This window comes from Schistocerca piceifrons, chromosome 1, assembly GCF_021461385.2.
Source record: "Schistocerca piceifrons isolate TAMUIC-IGC-003096 chromosome 1, iqSchPice1.1, whole genome shotgun sequence".
Taxonomy (NCBI): domain Eukaryota; kingdom Metazoa; phylum Arthropoda; class Insecta; order Orthoptera; family Acrididae; genus Schistocerca; species Schistocerca piceifrons.
The window spans coordinates 749,186,288-749,204,214 of NC_060138.1; the positions used below are offsets into that span (position 1 = coordinate 749,186,288).

Here is a 17,927-nt window from a genome sequence, read left to right on the forward strand (position 1 = left end):
CTGGTCAAGTAAAACTTTCATGGAAATGTACTGAGAAAAATGGTCAGTAATGGTTAATATGTAACAATTCCTTGCTGGTGTTTGTGCTAGAGAGCCAAGGATGTCCAGTCCTACCATTTCGCAGAGCTTATCAGCTTCTGGTAACCCGTGTAGTTTAATTTTCTGGTGGTTAAGCTTTGCTCTTTGAGCACATAGAACACAGATTTTCATGTAACAGTCCACATCCTGCCTACATGTCACCCACCAATAATGCTGCGCTACCCTTCTCTCTGTTCCTCTTTGACCTGAATGTCCTCCTAAAATTAAATCATGTGCTTGCCACAACACTTCATCATGCGAGCTCTGTGGTACTACTAACTGTGGCCCATTTCGCGTTGTGCAGTACAATACTCCATCCTATGTGCTGGTGTTAAGCCAATTGCTGAGAGTCTGGGTCATCACTTAGTGCTGCCCACCATTCACTTTCATGTGTGTGTGCATTCCATAGTGTGTACCTTATGGCTGAGTCTGTCTGTGTTAGCATTGGACCTTCCCAGCTGATGTACTACCTAGTAATCGACATCGCCTAACTGCAAGGCCCATCTCGACAACCTACATGTTGAATCTTTATGTCCTAAAAGCCACTCAAGAACTGCATGATTGCTCACCACTTTAAATTGTCTAACATAGAGGTAACAATGAAGGTATCCAATTCTAAAATCACTGTGAGCATTTTGTTCTCCATAGTGAAATAATTTTCAGCATTATTGAGCTGCATGAAGCATACACAATAATGTACTCCTGTCCATCTACTTCCTGACTCAAAATAACTCGTGGCACAAAACTGCTTGAATCACAAGAAAAAAATAAATGGTGTTCCAGTATCCAGATAGACCAAGACAGGACTAGATGTCAACAAATTTTCTAATTTCTGGATTGCCACCTCACACTCACTGTCCGATAAAACTTCACTCCATTGTGTAGTAACTGCATGAGAAGCGTTGCAATTTCTACAACTTTTGGAATATACCTTTGGTAAAAATTCATGAGCCTCAAATAAGATTGCAATTCCTTTACCTTGGTGGGTGTAGGAAAATTTTGAATGGCCTCATCTAGTTTTGGATTGGTACAAATTCCATCCTGCCCTATAATGTGACCCAAATACTGAACTTCTTGCAATACAAAATTATGTTTCTCTACCCTCAACATTAACCGTGCTGTGTACAGATGATCAAACATTTCCCACAAATGCTCCAGATGTTTAGGAACATTGTTTGAATACACAATTATGTCATCCAGTTATACCTTGCACTGTTTTGGTTTTAATCCATGTAACACACTATCCAACAAATTCTGAAAGGTTGCCAGTGTGTTTTTAAGTCCAAAAGGTATAGCAAAATTGGAAATGCCCAGTTGGCATTGAGAATGCAGTTTTCGATTGGTCCTCTGGTGTTACTTCCAGCTGGTGGTAGCCACTATGCAAATCCAGTGTTGTGAATTACCGACACTGAGCCAAGTTGTCCAATGTCTATGTTATATTAGGCATAGGATATGCATCCGACACCATTTTCTGGTTAAGGAACCAGTAGTCACAACAGGAAAATATGTTTTGTCATCATTTGGTGATTTTTTACTTACAAATACAATGTTAGCAGACCAGGGACTACAACTAGATTCTATGATGCCATCTCTAAGTTGCTGACCTATAAACTCTTCCATAATCAGCTGAAAATAGCTTGTAACTTGATACGGTAATTTGTAGCTGGTGCTTTACTTCCAATAGGAATTTGGTGCTGAACAAGTGGTGTTGTGGGTAAAGGACCCGACAGATCAAATAATTCCACATACTCACTTGACAGTTTTCTCACTAACGATCTATCCTGTGCTTCCAGGTGAGCTACCTTACTCTTAGCACTGATCAATCAACAGACTCTCCCGGCATTGTGTAGTTTTCTGTAAAATCACTATCTAGTTCATTTTCACCTAGCACTTTTAAATTCACAACTAGGATACCCTGCAATAACTCTACTTCCTTAGAGCCAAAATTATCAATACTGACAGGCACTACCCTCATGCCGTCTGCCTCCTGAACATAGGTCATGCTGCATCATATAAAACAAGTACCTGCATCTAATAATTCATTATCTGCCAAAGGTTCAACAATGAGTTCTCTGGCAGGTCAGTATTCAGCATCAACCCAGACTATCTTTCCTGTACCTTTTGGTATGTGATCCCATGAACTGAACTGAAGGGAACTTGTAAGCAGTTTAATTTGTTTCCCTGGCCATGGGATGGACCTTGCGACAGTGAAGGTATTCCGGCTGCAGAGCCTAGCTGAAACAAAGTTCCATCCAGTTCTACTATATACCATTCCAGGTCAATTATGACAGATGTGCAACCAGAAAATTGAGTCCTAGAATCACATTGTACCTACTGCTAACCACAGGAAAAACTTCAGCATCCACTTGTAAGCTAATCTCCCCCACTCACAACTTCAACACTCCAGCACCAAGTGAATTTACACATCCTCCACTTATGCCACTTAAGGTCCAGCATGGTGCACTTAACCTGCTTGTCCCAAATACTTGCTTACTTGCAACCAATGCCTGAGAATCAATATCCAACAACATTTTACACAGTTTATCTCCCCCTCATAGCCAGTCACAAAAACGTCTGACACTATGCTAATTCTAACTGGGAGCCTGGTTCAGTGGACACTCTGCCCCCTGCACTGTTTAACTGCTGTCCTCAGTACCTACCCTGCAACTGAAACTTCTGTTGTTGCTGATTCCTGCTACGATATTGCCAATCTGAGTGACCAAATTTCCTACAATACCTGCAGCGTTGCTGCCTGCAATCTCTTTATACATGACCCTTTTGCCCATACTGAAAATAATTTATGTCCATACTAAACACTGTCCTACATTCATGTGGCCTAGCAAATGACTCAATTTCCTCTAACGATAATGCAATATCCATTGCTTCACTCAAATGCTTAGCAGTTTCCAAACAAACCTTTCTCGACATTTCCAGTTGCAACCCCCTTCAAAAATGCATCAAGAGCCCTCTGCTCTGCTTCCTGCAAAATTATCAAGTTAACCCTATCATCAATCATGAGCTCATAGGTACCTACATTGATTTTACGAATATGGTTAGTGAAACTTTCAATCACTTCATCCTGCTTATGAAAAACCCTAGTAAGTTGTTCCCAACTAAATCTTGCATTGTTCTTCTTCTGATATCTCTGTATTAACCTTTCCTGAAAGTCCTCAAATGTTTTAGCCTTCCTCAGATTCCCATTACACGTGCTCTAGCATCTCCCATTAACTTCAGTCTAGCAACAATTAATAAATGCTCCTTATTCCATGCCCCCCCCCCCCCCCCACCAAATTTGGTGACCGTACCCAAATTGCCAAAAAAGATAATAATATCTTCCCAATGTCTCCCTGCAAATGGGGTAACCAATGCCGCAACAATGCCATCAAGGGTGGGTGAGTTGGGATGTGACTGATCCCTCTCCATTGCTTTGAGCTTATTTATCTCTATCTCAGAATGTCAATTCTAAGGGCCCTGGTTTGATTTCCGGCTGTGTCAGAGATTTTCTTTGCTCAGGGACTGGGTGTTGTGTGGTCCTAATCATCATCACTTCATCCCCATCGATGTGCAAGTCGCCAAAGTTGAGTCAAATTGAAAGACTTGCACCCGGCTAGCGGTCTACCCGCCGGGAGGCCCTAGTCATCTGACATTTACATTTAAATTTGCTATAATTAATAAAGAGAAAATATACCAAAAGAATAAAAAGAATGATCCAGGCAATTTCTGGCTCCCAGTATTCTTCACATTCTAACTAACTTTATTACTGCAAAACACCTATCTTTAACTAACTTAATGACTCTGATCTTTCAATGCTTTACACCACCATACAGTCCTGACTTGGTCCCATCATAGGCAGTATCCAAATGAATCAAGAAAAGGCATCTACCACTACAAATATGTGCCTGCTTCTTTCCTTCAGTTTTGGCAAGGGGCTCAGAAAGTCAATAAATGGATGTTCCATTGATCTGGTTTTCTGGTTGGTGTGAGCAACTCTTGTTGCTTATTAACACAGTTACTAATCAATCACTTAATGTTATCATTCATTCGCTGGCTGCTGTGGCCGAGCAGTTCTAGGTACCTCAGTCTGGAACCGTGCTGTTGCTACGGTCACAGATTCGAATCCTGCCTCGGGCATGGATGTGTGTGTTGTCCTTAGGTTAGTTAGGTTTAAGTAGTTCTAAGTCTAGGGGACTGATGAATATCATTCGTCCCTCCCAGTTGAAATATTCCTCTGTTTTCATCCTAGTGTTGAAAACATTGGAATGGCCACTGATTACTGATTCATAGTATTACTTAAAAATGACTGTCACTTGTTTCTTAGGAAGCATTATCTTATCCTTCCCACACCTCTGATTCATGTAGCATACTATTCTGATTTTAATTAGATATGGTTTTAAATGCTGTCCACTTCCTAATTTCTGCTTAATGGCAAATATGTGGTACGTAAACAAATCACCAGACAATGGTGGCAACCCAATCAAAGCAGTAGTGATACACTGCTCATTAACACACCTGTCAGTACCCTCTTTATGGTCATGAGGGCATGCCTGTCAAGTGAACTTCTGACTCGGTTATCAGTAATGACATTTGCAATTCACTTAATATGTTTTACGTCAAACTAAAAGGCTAAGATCTGACAGCCTACCTTGCTATTATAACTGTTTTCTGTGGCCTACCTAGAAACCGGCTGAAAGCATGGTTGTATGATTCCAAACTGAATGGCTTATGCTCTAAGTAAAAATGGAATTTTTCCAGTGTGAATAAGCACCTAAGGTTTATAACTAGTAGACATAATATTTTCTTTCAAGCTATAATAATGCCCAGGGGGCATACACCACTGCGCTCCTCTCACCATCATGCATCTGAAGTAATACTACAGCAATCCCTGATGTAGACGCATCAATCTGGCTGGCAGATGTCTGGTTTGGAAAAATCTGAGACCATGAGTACTGGAGCAATGGGGTTGCCATATGCACAAAGTTCACAATGAACTTGTGAAAAAAATTCTTCATTGCAAAAACTTTGTGACCCCTTTGCTGCTTGTGGGTGGAGGTATATGCTCACCTTGTTCTGATGTTGTTGTTGTTGTGGTCTTCAGTCCTGAGACTGGTTTGCTGCAGCTCTCCAAGCTACTCTATCCTGTGCAAGCTTCTTCATCTCCCAGTACCTACTGCAACCTACATCCTTTTGAATCTGCTTAATGTATTCCTCTCTTGGTCTCCCTCTACGTTTTAACCCTCCAATACTAAATTGGTGATCCCTTGATGCTTCATAACATGTCCTACCAACCATCCCTTCTTCTAATCAAGTTGTGCCACAAACTTCTCTTTTTCCCAATCCTATTCAATACCTCCTCATTAGTTATTTGATCTACCCATCTAATCTTCAGCATTCTTCTGTAGCACCACATTTCAAAAGCTTCTATTCTCTTCTTGTCCAAACTATTTATCGTCCATGTTTCACTTCCATACATGGCCACACTCCATACAAATACTTTCAGAAACGACTTCCTGACACTTAAATCTATATTCGATGTTAACAAATTTCTCTTCTTCAGAAACGCTTTCCTTGCCATTGCCAGTCTACATTTTATATCCTCTCTACTTCGACAATCATCAGTTATTTTGCTCCCCAAATAGCAAAACTCCTTTACTACTTTAAGTGTCTCATTTCCTAATCTAATTCCCTCAGCATCACCCGACTTAATTCGACTACATTCCATTATCCTCGTTTTGCTTCTGTTGATGTTCATCTTATATCCTCCTTTCAAGACACTATCCATTCCGTTCAACTGCTCTTCCAAGTCCTTTGCTGTCTCTGACAGAATTACAATGTCATCGGCGAACCTTAAAGTTTTTATTTCTTCTCCATGGATTTTAATACCTACTCCAAATTTTTCTTTTGTTTCCTTCACTGCTTGCTCAATATAAAGATTGAATAACATCGGGGATAGGCTACAACCCTGTCCCATTCCCTTCCCAACCATTGCTTCCCTTTCATGTCCCTCGACTCTTATAACTGCCATCTGGTTTTTGTACAAATTGTAAATAGCCTTTCGCTCCCTGTATTTTACCCCTGCCACCTTCAGAATTTAAAAGAGAGTATTCCAGTCAACATTGTCAAACGCTTTCTCTAAGTCTAAAAATACTAGAAACGTAGGTTTGCCTTTCCTTAATCTAGCTTCTAAGATAGGTCGTAGGGTCAGTATTGCCTCACGTGTTCCAATATTTCTACGGAATCCAAACTGATCTTCTCCAAGATTGGCTTCTACTAGTTTTTCCATTCGTCTGTAAAGAATTCGAGTTAGTATTTTGGAGCTGTGGCTTATTAAACTGATAAATCGGTTATTTTCACATCTGTCAACACCTGCTTTCTTTGGGATTGGAATTATTATATTCTTCTTGAAGTCTGAGTGTATTTCGCCTGTCTCGTACATCTTGCTCACCAGATGGTAGAGTTTTGTCAGGACTGGCTCTCCCAAGGCCGTCAGTAGTTCTAATGGAATGTTGTCTACTCCCGGGGCCTTGTTTCGACTCAGGTCTTTCAGTGCTCTGTCAAACTCTTCACGCAGTATTGTATCTCCCATTTCATCTTCATCTACATCCTCTTCCATTTCCATAATATTGTCCTCAAGTACATCGCCCTTGTATAGACCTGCTATATCCTCCTTCCACTTTTCTGCTTTCCCTTCTTTGCTTAGAACTGGTTTCCATCAAAGCTCTTGATACTCATGCAAGTGGTTCTCCTTTCTCCAAAGGTCTCTTTAATTTTCCTGTAGGCAGTATCTATCTTACCTCTAGTGAGATAAGCCTCTACATCCTTACATTTGTCCTCTAGCCATCCCTGCTTAGCTACTTTGCACTTCCTGTCAATCTGATTTTTGAGACGTTTGTATTCCTTTTTGCCTGCTTCATTTACTGCATTTTTATATTTTCTCCTTTCATCAATTAAATTCAATATGTCTTCTGTTACTCAAGGAGTTCTACTAGCCCTCGTCTTTTTACCTACTTGATCCTCTGCTGACTTCACTACTTCATCCCTTAAAGCTACCCATTCTTCTTCTACAGTATTTCTTTCCCCCATTCCTGTCAATTGTTCCCTTATGCTCTCCCTGAAACTCTGTACAACCTCTGGTTCTTACAGTTTATCCAGGTTCCATCTCCTTAAATTCCCACCTTTCTGCAGTTTCTTCAGTTTTAATCTACGGTTCATAACCAATAGATTGTGGTCAGAGTCCACATCTGCCCCTGGAAATGTCTTACAATTTAAAACCTGATTCCTAAATCTCTGTCTTACCATTACATAATCTATCTGAAACCTGTCAGTATCTCCAGGCTTCTTCCATGTTCTGATATGGTGGATGAAAGATACAAGGTGACTATAATTGAACTATATGAAACAAAATCATCATATTGCCTGAACAATTTGTGTTAGGATGTTCAAACTGCATGGTTGGCTATAGGGCATGATGGGAATTAGTATGCTCTGTATGGTTTGGTTTAGCAACGAAGCCCACTTTCATTTGGATGGGTCATCAATAAGCAAAATTGGCGCATCTGGGTGACTGAGAATCTGTATTTCATGATCAAGAAGTCTCTTCACCCTCAATGGGTTACTGTGTGGTGTGCAGTGTCCAGTCACGGAATAATTGGTGTGATATTCCTTGATGACACAGTGATTAGTGAAAGGTACATGAAGATGTTGGAAGATGATTTAATCCCCATTAGCCAAAGTGACCCTGATTTCGACAAGACATGGTTCGTACAAGATGGAGCTCAATCCCACTGAAGCAGGAGAGTGTTTGATGTCCTGGAGGAGAACTTTGGGGACTGAATTCTGGCTCTGGGATATCCAGGAGCCACTGGCATGGGCCTCAATTGGCCACCATATTCTCCAGATCTGAACACATGTGACTTTTTTTTGGGGGGGGGGGGGGGGGCCTTATTAAACACAAGCTGTACTACAATAACCCCAAAACCATTGCTGAGTTAAAAACAGCCATACAGGATGTCATTGACAGCATTGATGTTCCCATACTTCAACGGGTCCTACAGAATTTCACTATTCGTCTGGGCCATATCATCGTCAATGATGGCAGGCATGTCAAACATGTCATAACCTAAATCCAAATATCTGTGATGTTTACATGTTGAATAAAGTGTGTGCATGTCATAGATTGTAACTAACTTACTTTTTTTTCATATAGTTCAATAATTTTCACCCTGAATTTCTCAATGTGCTTAATTAACTCTAGATGGTCACACCATTTATTTGGCCTCCCATAAATGCTGCAATATTTCCCTGATATGCTTCACACGTCCCTTGATGTTTTCCTAAAAAATATTACATCAGCTATGAATGATATAATAATTCAGATTCATAGAGTCAAACGTATTACATAACAACTGTGATAATACAGTGGCTCCCATAGATAAACCAAACACATCATGATTAAATTCATAGAGGTTCCAGTCTATCTGTACAGACTATTCTTAGACCAAAGAAATTTGGTGATAAGCCCAAGATCCAAAACAGTGAAATAGTGGGCTCCACGAATCATGAGAAACATGTATGCAGATTAGGCAATGAGACCAATTGTGAAACAACCTTCTTGTTTAAAGTGTGGAAGTCAACACAGGTAGGAACCCACTACCTTTAGGTTAAGGGACAAAAAATCTGGACAGTGAATAGGGAGAAGTTGATGGTCTGGTTACATCCTGATCTAAGAGCTTATTTGTAATCTGCTGAAGTCTTCCATCTGAAGCAGATATAGCAAATAAGGCACCTGCCTAAATGATTGTTGATCATTCAGCTGTATCCAGTAGTCCATCCGGTGAGTCATGCCCAAACTGTTAGTTAGAACATCTGGGTACCACTTGCAAACATCATGCAAGAGCTTTGCTTTTGTTCTTCTGGCAAATGCTTTCATGAAACATCCTCTGGGGTCTCTTCAACATCACCTACAATATTATTGACTACCCATTGCAACTTATGCAGACGCAAGGCAAAACTTTGATCAGGGCAAAAATTAAAGGAATATTTACAACCAGCCCATTCTAACAATATACCCTCTTCCTGGATGAATTTGTAACCCAAAATGAAAGGGATGAGTAAAGTACTTGCCACTAAAATCTGAACCTTTCACGTAAAACCTTGTATTTGAATTTTTATGTGCAAACTACCTTTCAGCTGCAAGTGGGAGTTAGGTGAAGCATACTTGACTGGTAGGCACTTACTCAGCAATCTAAAAATTGACTTGTAACAGTTATACCAGTGGTCATCCAGAACTGACACTCCACTCCTGGAGTCTACTAAATGCAGACTGGCTCTTCAATGACCCAAGCACAAACAAAGGGGAGATGTGAAAATTCGAAACCACCACACAGTTGCATTGCATGAGTGTGCCTCAGTTAATGTTTCTCACCCTTATGTGAAATTGGCCTTTTTCCTCTACATTGTCTAGCCAAGTGAGCAGTGCTAATTGATGTGTGTTGCCCCAACTGTGTGTCACTACCATTGCCTTTAACCCCAAGATCCAAACCCTCTTTGCTTTGTGTCACAGAACACAATGCTCTCTATATGTGATTTCACTTTCTCCAGTTCACTAATACTTTGCAGTTGAGGCAAGAACAATACCCTAGACTGATCAGCAGGTTTCATTCCTTCTAAAATGTTGTGGATAATCTGATCCTCTGTAATGTGTATTCAAACGGGCTTTACACTCATCAGAATTTCTGTCATATGATGAGAAAATGACCCTTTTTCACCTTGGAGGCACGAGTAGTATTTACCCATCAATTCATGCCCAAGCCTATTTGGTGCATAAAAGTCATGTACTTTATCATGGAATTGATCTAAATTACTCCCCACTGCAGCAGTGTCACAAATGTCATGACCGAACCCATCTTTAGCCAGAGGATATAGCAGCCTAAGCAACTCTTTGTCAGCAATTGGAATATTGGCAATTCAGTTACGTTGAAAATATATTCTTGAACCTCAATTAGGAAACAGGGAAGTTTTTGCATTTGTTGAGCGGAATCTACTGATAACTCTCCAAGCTGTTAAAGGAGGGGTAATATTGTGTGAAACAGGAAGTTAAAATTACTCCATCTTTTGTGATTTCAACTTCTGATGATAACTACTTTTCTGAGTTTTATTCTGTATTAATAAAGTTACTCTTGTAATTAATGCATAAATATTTGAAAATGTTATGTGCGCTGAATTCCACTCAGATTAATTGTTCAGATTATTATTTTTAATGTACCGATTCTTCTAATGTATGTAGTTTTGATGGAAATGTTGCTAATCAAATGGTATGGATAACTGAATATTTTACTGCAGTATGACTTACAATGGGAACCTGCTATAAGTTGCTCTCTGATGTAGTCAAAGCCTGCAAGGGTGACAGTAGGATAAAAATAAAGGGACATTTATTTTGGCTTAGGTGTCAGCATGCAAAAGCTTCTGAGAAAATGGTCAAAGTTTCAATGTGATTTCATCAGGCTATTCAGAATGGTATAAAACCAAGTGACTCGGCAGCACAGTGGCTAAGAGCACACTTTCAAAATGTTGCACCCATGTTCAAATCCAACATTATGTGCGGTCCCTCCCCTGCCCGCTCTCTCCATCCCCCCCTCCTTTCCTGCGGAAATATGTGACATTAATATTTTGTATGACATGAAATACAATGTAATTAATGCCAAAATAAATAAAGATTTCAAATCTTATTAACCCTGCGGCGGGCGCGTGGCGGCATACAGTGCCACCAATTTTGTTTTCGTTCAATAATTACGTTAGCGCGCCGAGCACACAACAGTGGTGCTAGATATGCTTTGATTGTTTAGTCACGTGCCAAACTGAATTAATGCACCATCAATATACCCATCGTACCAGCTGTGACTCACCTGTGAAATGGGCGACTGCACCAAGACGGCACTGCGTACCGCACCCGCCCGGTAATGTAAGTACATGTAGCTGTACCATTGTTGAATGTTTTGATGATTAGAAGCTTTGTTTTACAACTCTGTGGGTGAATGATGATTTAGTTATTAACATTACTTTGGCATCAGAATTATTTTATTGTCTCCCAGGTCCGCACAAAAGAAAGAACTAACAACAGAAGAAATTGAGCGTCGTCTTCTGCAATCATCTGACGAAGAAGATTACGCAGATTTCTCTGACAGTGATGAGGAAGCAAAAATAATTGAAACTGCAGATCATTCCAGCGATTCTGAGGAGTCATGCGTTGATGGGAATGAAGTAAAAGGAATGCCACATTATGACTGCCATTTTTATATTGGTAAGGACCAAGAAACTTTGTCGATAAATAATCTGTTAACACTACCAGGGAATCCAAAACGTAGGAATATAATCACAGTCCTACCTGGCCCGAAACGCAATGGTAGAGAAGCTAAAACTGAAATTGAAAGTTTTCTCAAATTGTTTGATCCTGAGATAATTGATTATGTCATTGCAAGCACATACAAGTACATAAATAACAAGAGATCATCTGTGAATTACTCAAGGGCTAGAGATTGCTAAACTACTTATGCTTCTGAAATAACGGATCATTTAGGAGCACTGTTTCTCATTCCTGTACAAAAGGGAGGACGCACAAATTATTAGAACTGTAGGCATCAAATGGAACAGAAATGATTATTCTAAGGGCAGCATTTAGCTACAAGCGCTTTCTGTTCTTGCTCCGGTCACTTGGATTTGATGATACTTCTACATGAAAAGAACGACTAGCAACTGATAAACTTGCTGCCATCCGCAATCTCCACTCAGCATTTCTGAACAACTGCAGAAATAAGTACAGTCCAGGGGTGTTCACAACCATAGACGAAATGCTTGTCTCATTTCGCGGACATTGTGGTTTTGTTCAGTACATGCCCAATAAGCCTGCTAATATGGATTGAAGTTGTATGCATTGTGGGATAGCAAGACATTTTATACTTTTAATTTTGAAGTATACTGCGGCAGACAGAATCCTGAACCATATGTTGCATCTAAGCAGCCAATGGATATTGTGAAGAGATTGGTTGAGCCAATCAAGGGAACTCACAGGAACGTAACTATGGACAACTACTACAGTAGTTACCCTGTAGCCCAGCATCTTTTACAAAATGGGCAAACGTTCATTGGAACATCGAAAAAGAACAAGAAGGAAATTCCTCCAGAATTTTTGCCCAACAGATCGCGAGAAATTGGAAATTGTCTTTTCGGATTACAAAATGACTTCTGTCTTGTTTCGTGCCAAACAAAAAGGAACAAGGCTGTACTTTTCCTGTCACCAATGCATGAAACTGCTGAAATCGACACCGCTACAGGCAAGCCTGTTGTAAATTTGGACTACAATGCAACAAAAGGTGGAGTCGATACTGTGGATTATATGTGTACATCCTACTCTACATGAAGGACCATGGATATTGCTGGGATAAATTCCCAGGTCTTGTTTTTTGCAAACAATCCAGAGAAAAGATTCAGAAGAAGAAACTACCTAACAAACCTGGCCTTGGCTCTGATGGACTGCCATTTGAATGAAAGGGCTCAGCTCTCTACCATGAGATATTCAAGGATTTATGTCACCTCAACAATCAATTCCCGCCAATCACGATGAGACTGTAAGAAGGTGTGGGAGGTGCCATCTATGTCGTGGTAAAAAAAAATAATAAGATTATTGTCACTTGCAATAGCTGCAAAAGATTCGTTTGCAAGCAACATTGCTACAATGTTGTCACATGTAATGATTGCAGAGTTTCTCCGGAGGAAGAAAGCGTGTGATTCTTGATATGTATTTACTGACTGCCTTATTCTTTAGTATTACTACAATGTTTTTATGCATATTACATGTTTTATAAAACTTGCTTTAACAATGGTAAACAATCAAATCATATCTACGGTTATAATTTATTTAGAATTTGTTATTACAGTAGCGCTTAGGAAATATCCTGGAAACATATGTCAGATATTCTGTAACAATTTTAATTTTCCCATGCACCTTAGATATATGTGTACAGATCATATTAAAAGTTGCTGTTAAGAATGATGTTATAAAATAATAAATAATTAATTCCACCAAAAAAATAAAATCTGCTTTTGTTATGTATTTAAATGTAGGCGGCACTGAGTGCCACACGTGCCCGCTGACGCAACAATCTTAAGCGCGCCTGCCGCAGGCTTAAAAATAGATTTTATCATCGAAACTAATATGGATTAACACTTTCTGGAAAACTGCTACCAACCGTTTTTGTTTGTCTTGAAGAATTCAGTGACAAATTTGCTCCTCAAATCCATCAAAACATAAACAAATTAGTAGAACATCAGAATGTGCACACAACAGCCATAAATTCTGGAAAGTTTTGCAACCTTACATAAAAATGGGACCTTTTCTGTATGCGGGAGTTTCTTGGAGAAATTTTCACAGTGAAATGCAGATGAACGGAATTCACACATATTCTATTGCTTAAAATGAAGATACAACAAGACATGTATGTGTGCACACTGTGAGAAAACTGTATTTGTACTGAGCTATGTCTGTGCTGGGTCAGGAATTGCATTCTGTCTCAGCTATATGTACTGCAGTATTGACTTTATATACAGTTCATGTTGAATACCTGACTGTTGACTCATCACACTTGAGTCCTGAGGGGCAGGGAGGTCACACACAGATGACATCTGCACACTGTGTGAAAAACTCATTGCACTGACTTAAGTCTGTCATGAATCAGCCACTGAATTCTGTCTCAGATGTATGTGTGCTGATGCCTTGACAGCTGCTGTCTCATTTGTACGACATGTGGAAAGACACCCACCGAATGCCCTCTGAAGGCGAGTGTACACATAGTGGTGAACTAATTGTGATGCCAGGTACAGATTCTCTGTTACTAGTATGTGTAAGAATTTCTCTAGTCAGATCTGGGTACAGAGGAAAGTGACAGAGAAAATCTGCATCTAAGAGTGGTTTTTTAGCAATAGTGACCAAAAACTGCCCTGGAAATTCTTCATGTAAGTCAAGCTCTGTATGAGAAAGCTCTGTAAAGTTTGATAAGAGAATCGTTCCTGGCACATAACTGGATGGCTGGTGTGGTAAGCTCTTTTGGCACATTCTCCCTTTGGCACCGTGCTTGCTTCCAAAGTGGTGGCAATCTGAAAATATTGACTTGTTGATTAATCTAGCATGTAGAGTGTACCACTGTCATTTAGAACTGCTGCCGGGTGACGTCGTCGAACACCGCCGATATTTCGACAGGAGCACACCCTGCCATTCTCAAGGCACAAATGCAAGGAAGAAAAAATGTGCAAGCAAATTTAATACCTCGGTTCACAGAGGAGAAAAAAGGAAGACACCACACACAGAACAAGTGTCAACACAACCAAAGATAACCAACATCAGAAATATCGATAGTTACTATTAATCAACAGGTGAGGTAGCACTAATTCTGTCCTTCTGTTTCTTGATGAGAGACAGAGCCGGATTCCAAGCAGCATTTAAACAAAATCCACCATCTCTGTAATAAGGTTGCTTGATAGTCTGATTTCAACAGCTTCCTTAATAACACTATCCCAATAGCTGGACGTGCAAGCCAGAATCTCCATGTTGTTGTATTCCATAGGATGACCGGTGTCAAAGCAATGTTCTGCAATAGCAGATTTGCTCGGCTGTTGTAAGTGTGTGTGACGCTTATGTTCAATACACCGGTCTTCCACAGTCCTGATTGTCTGACCAATATATGACATGCCACAACTGCAGGGAATACGATAGATCCCAGCCTTACGCAAACCAAGATCATCTTTTATGGACGACAACAGGGCCTTAATCTTAGAAGGTGGTCGAAAAACACATTTCACATCAAATTTCCGCAAAATATGGCCAATCCTGTTGGAAATGCTCCTTGCGTAAGGCAAAAAGGCCGTAGACTTAGGTGCCACTTCGTTGCTACCGTCACTCACCCGTTGCACAGAAGGTTGATGGCACAATGCACGTTTGATCTGCCTCTCACTATAACCATTCTGACAAAAGGTGACTTCGATATGTGCTAGCTCAGCTGCCAAACTTTCAGGGTCTGAGATAATGTGGGCCCTGTGAACCAAGGTGCGAAGTACTCCTTCACGCTGAGCTGGATGGTGACAACTATCAGCTCGCAGTTACAAGTCAGTAAGGGTGGGCTTCCTATACACAGAATGTCCCAACGTACCATCAGTCTTCCTTTTGACCAACACATCAAGGAAGGGAAGGCATCCATTCTTTTCCACCTCCAAAGTGAACTGAATATTTGGGTGGATTGAATTCAGATGTTCCAAAAACCGGTTTAAATTCTCACTACCATGAGGCCAAACAACGAAAGTATCGTCTACATATCTGAAAAAACACGCAGGTTTCAAGGTCGCTGACTCAAATGCACGTTCCTCAAAGTCCTCCATAAACAAATTGGCCACAATAGGTGACAACAGGCTTCCCATTGCAACTTCATCAGTCTGTTCGTAGTACTGACCATTGAATAAGAAGTAAATGGAAGAAGTCAGCACATGTCGAAACAAATTTGTTAACTTGACACCAAACTTAACCTCAATTAGCTGCAACGAATCAGAGAGAGGAACATGAGTGAAAAGAGAAACCACATCAAAACTGACTAAAATATCAGAGTCATTCAAATGCAATCCCTCCGATCGACGTAAGAAATCTGCAGAGTTCTTAATGTGGTGTTCACACCTACCTACTAGTGAGCTCAACACCCTTCTATCAGGTGCCACAGGGCTTGTTTCCACTCCACAGTCCAGTTGTGTAGCTTTTTACTCCAGTTCAAGCACAGATATGTGCAGCCACTGTATCCCATTCTTTTTAACTCCGTACACACAGTTATTATGACAGCTTGACAGCTGGTAGACTATAGAGCTCGTGAGTGATTCCTTCCGTTGATTTCATGTGATTTTTTTACAGTCATCCCCTGCAATGCTCAACAGTTCCTGTCCATCAGGACATGAGGTACAGCTGGTCTTCGCTTAGCTGTGATTGTTCATGTTTCCACTTCACAGTCATGTCAACAGTCACCTTAGCCAGCTTCAGAACTGTTGAAAAGTCCCCGATTGATTTGTTACTCAGGTGACATCCAATGACTAGTCCACATTTAAAATCTCTGAGCTCTCCTGACTGACCCATTCTGTTGTTACTGCTTCTCTACTGACAACACAACACTCCCCAGCTTGTTTTATGCTAATGGTCCCTCTCTTATGACATCTAGTGGTCAATTCCACATTACAAAGTGGTGTCTGGATACTTCGATCATACACTGTACATGTAGCAGACAGTTTTGTGAAATCTGATTAAACTTTTCAAAACACCTTGTACAATAATGGGAAAAATATGTTAATGGCTGGCATGTAGCCATAGAAATTCTTAGAAACTGTCACTGATGTATTTACAATGTAACAATCATCATGGACGCAGTCCAAGGAACATAATAAACTAAACCAAGAAATAATTGTTAAAAAAATGACACAACAGGACAGCTCTGAACAAAAATGAAGTTCTGATTATGTCCTTGTCATTTGCAATGTAATCTGAAAAACTGTCCTGTGGTGTTCCCATAAAGCTTAAAATTACCTCATACTTAATACCCACGTTCACTGAATGTCTTTATGCAAAACTGTAATAGTATTATAGGGGGTAACCATATCATAGTGGAAAAATGTAATGTGTGGGTCAGTTCATTTTTACTTGACAAGAAGCCAAATCTGCTATTCTCATTTATTATTTTATTTCCATGTACTTTGCATATACTTTTCATTCAGTGAGAGACATGAAGTTCTAAGTGAATGGTTTTGTAGGATTCAAAGGATAAGGTAAATAAAACACGCATATTAATAGCTTTCTTTATTCTATATATGATACCCTTTACCATGTACTGCCCATGCTGTTGTATATTATATATGCAGACACACTTATAATTTCCACTCACAACATTCCCAGTAAGTCTTACCAGATGTTACTAAGTACTTGACAAAATTGTTAGTCAACATAATGTTTTTTGTAATATGCTAAACAACTATAGAATTGATTTTAAAGTATTCTGTAAGAGCTTGACAAAGTCTGTATCCAGCTGCACTTAATCTTTCTTTGTCATGAAAAGAAATTGCAAGCCTTATACAGTTTCTGAATTTTCCTACAGGTGAAAATATGTTCCCAGGTAAAGCAGAAACTTTGTAATTTTCTTTACACCATGGAAGAAAATCATTTGCATCTACAGTTTCTGGCAAAACAATCCACACAAAATAGCCTCCATCTGGTCTCCTTGCACTGCAACCATCTGGAAGATTTTTGGACAACACCTCGCACAATGAAAACATGCGATCCTGTAAAATAATTCCACCATTTGTTAATCCAGCTTTTGAAATTTGTGCATCCTTGCAAAATAAACGTAATAGAGTAATTACAATATTGTAGTATAAAAGTAACTGAACATAGATATGGATGCACCGTGCAACAGGATTTTATATCTTCCTCATTGGAAATGCTACTCTTAACTCAACTAGTGTTAGTGAAAAGGGGAAGACATAATATGGAAGGTGGAAGAAAATATTCAAAATCCCTTGTGAACAAAGTGAGAAAAACTATATTGGTTTGCGTACTGCTCATCATCAAATTTTTAAACTATAAAATAAATGTACCACTTTTCTGCCTTTGTAATTATCTTCAGGGTAATTGCTTACTCTAAAAAAGAAAGACCACAATGAGTAAATATATAGAGAAAACTAAATTCCATAAACCAATTTTCTGTCCGGTTTTTCCATCAACAAATATTATGAGCCTGTTGCACTTTATTAAGTACGATCAAATCATTACTTTCATTTCT

General features: G+C 39.7%; 1 protein-coding gene across 1 annotated transcript in view; it reads right to left on the minus strand.

Moving 5' to 3' along the window:
- Positions 1-16,939: 16,939 nt before the first annotated feature.
- Positions 16,940-17,927, minus strand: part of LOC124711971 (2-aminoadipate transaminase) — a 67,816-nt gene continuing 66,828 nt past the window's right edge. Inside the window, exon 7 of the mRNA XM_047242257.1 lies at positions 16,940-17,427. Within this exon, the coding sequence (XP_047098213.1) occupies positions 17,113-17,427 (315 nt within the window). The 3' untranslated portion in view covers positions 16,940-17,112. The remainder of the gene's footprint in view (positions 17,428-17,927) is intronic.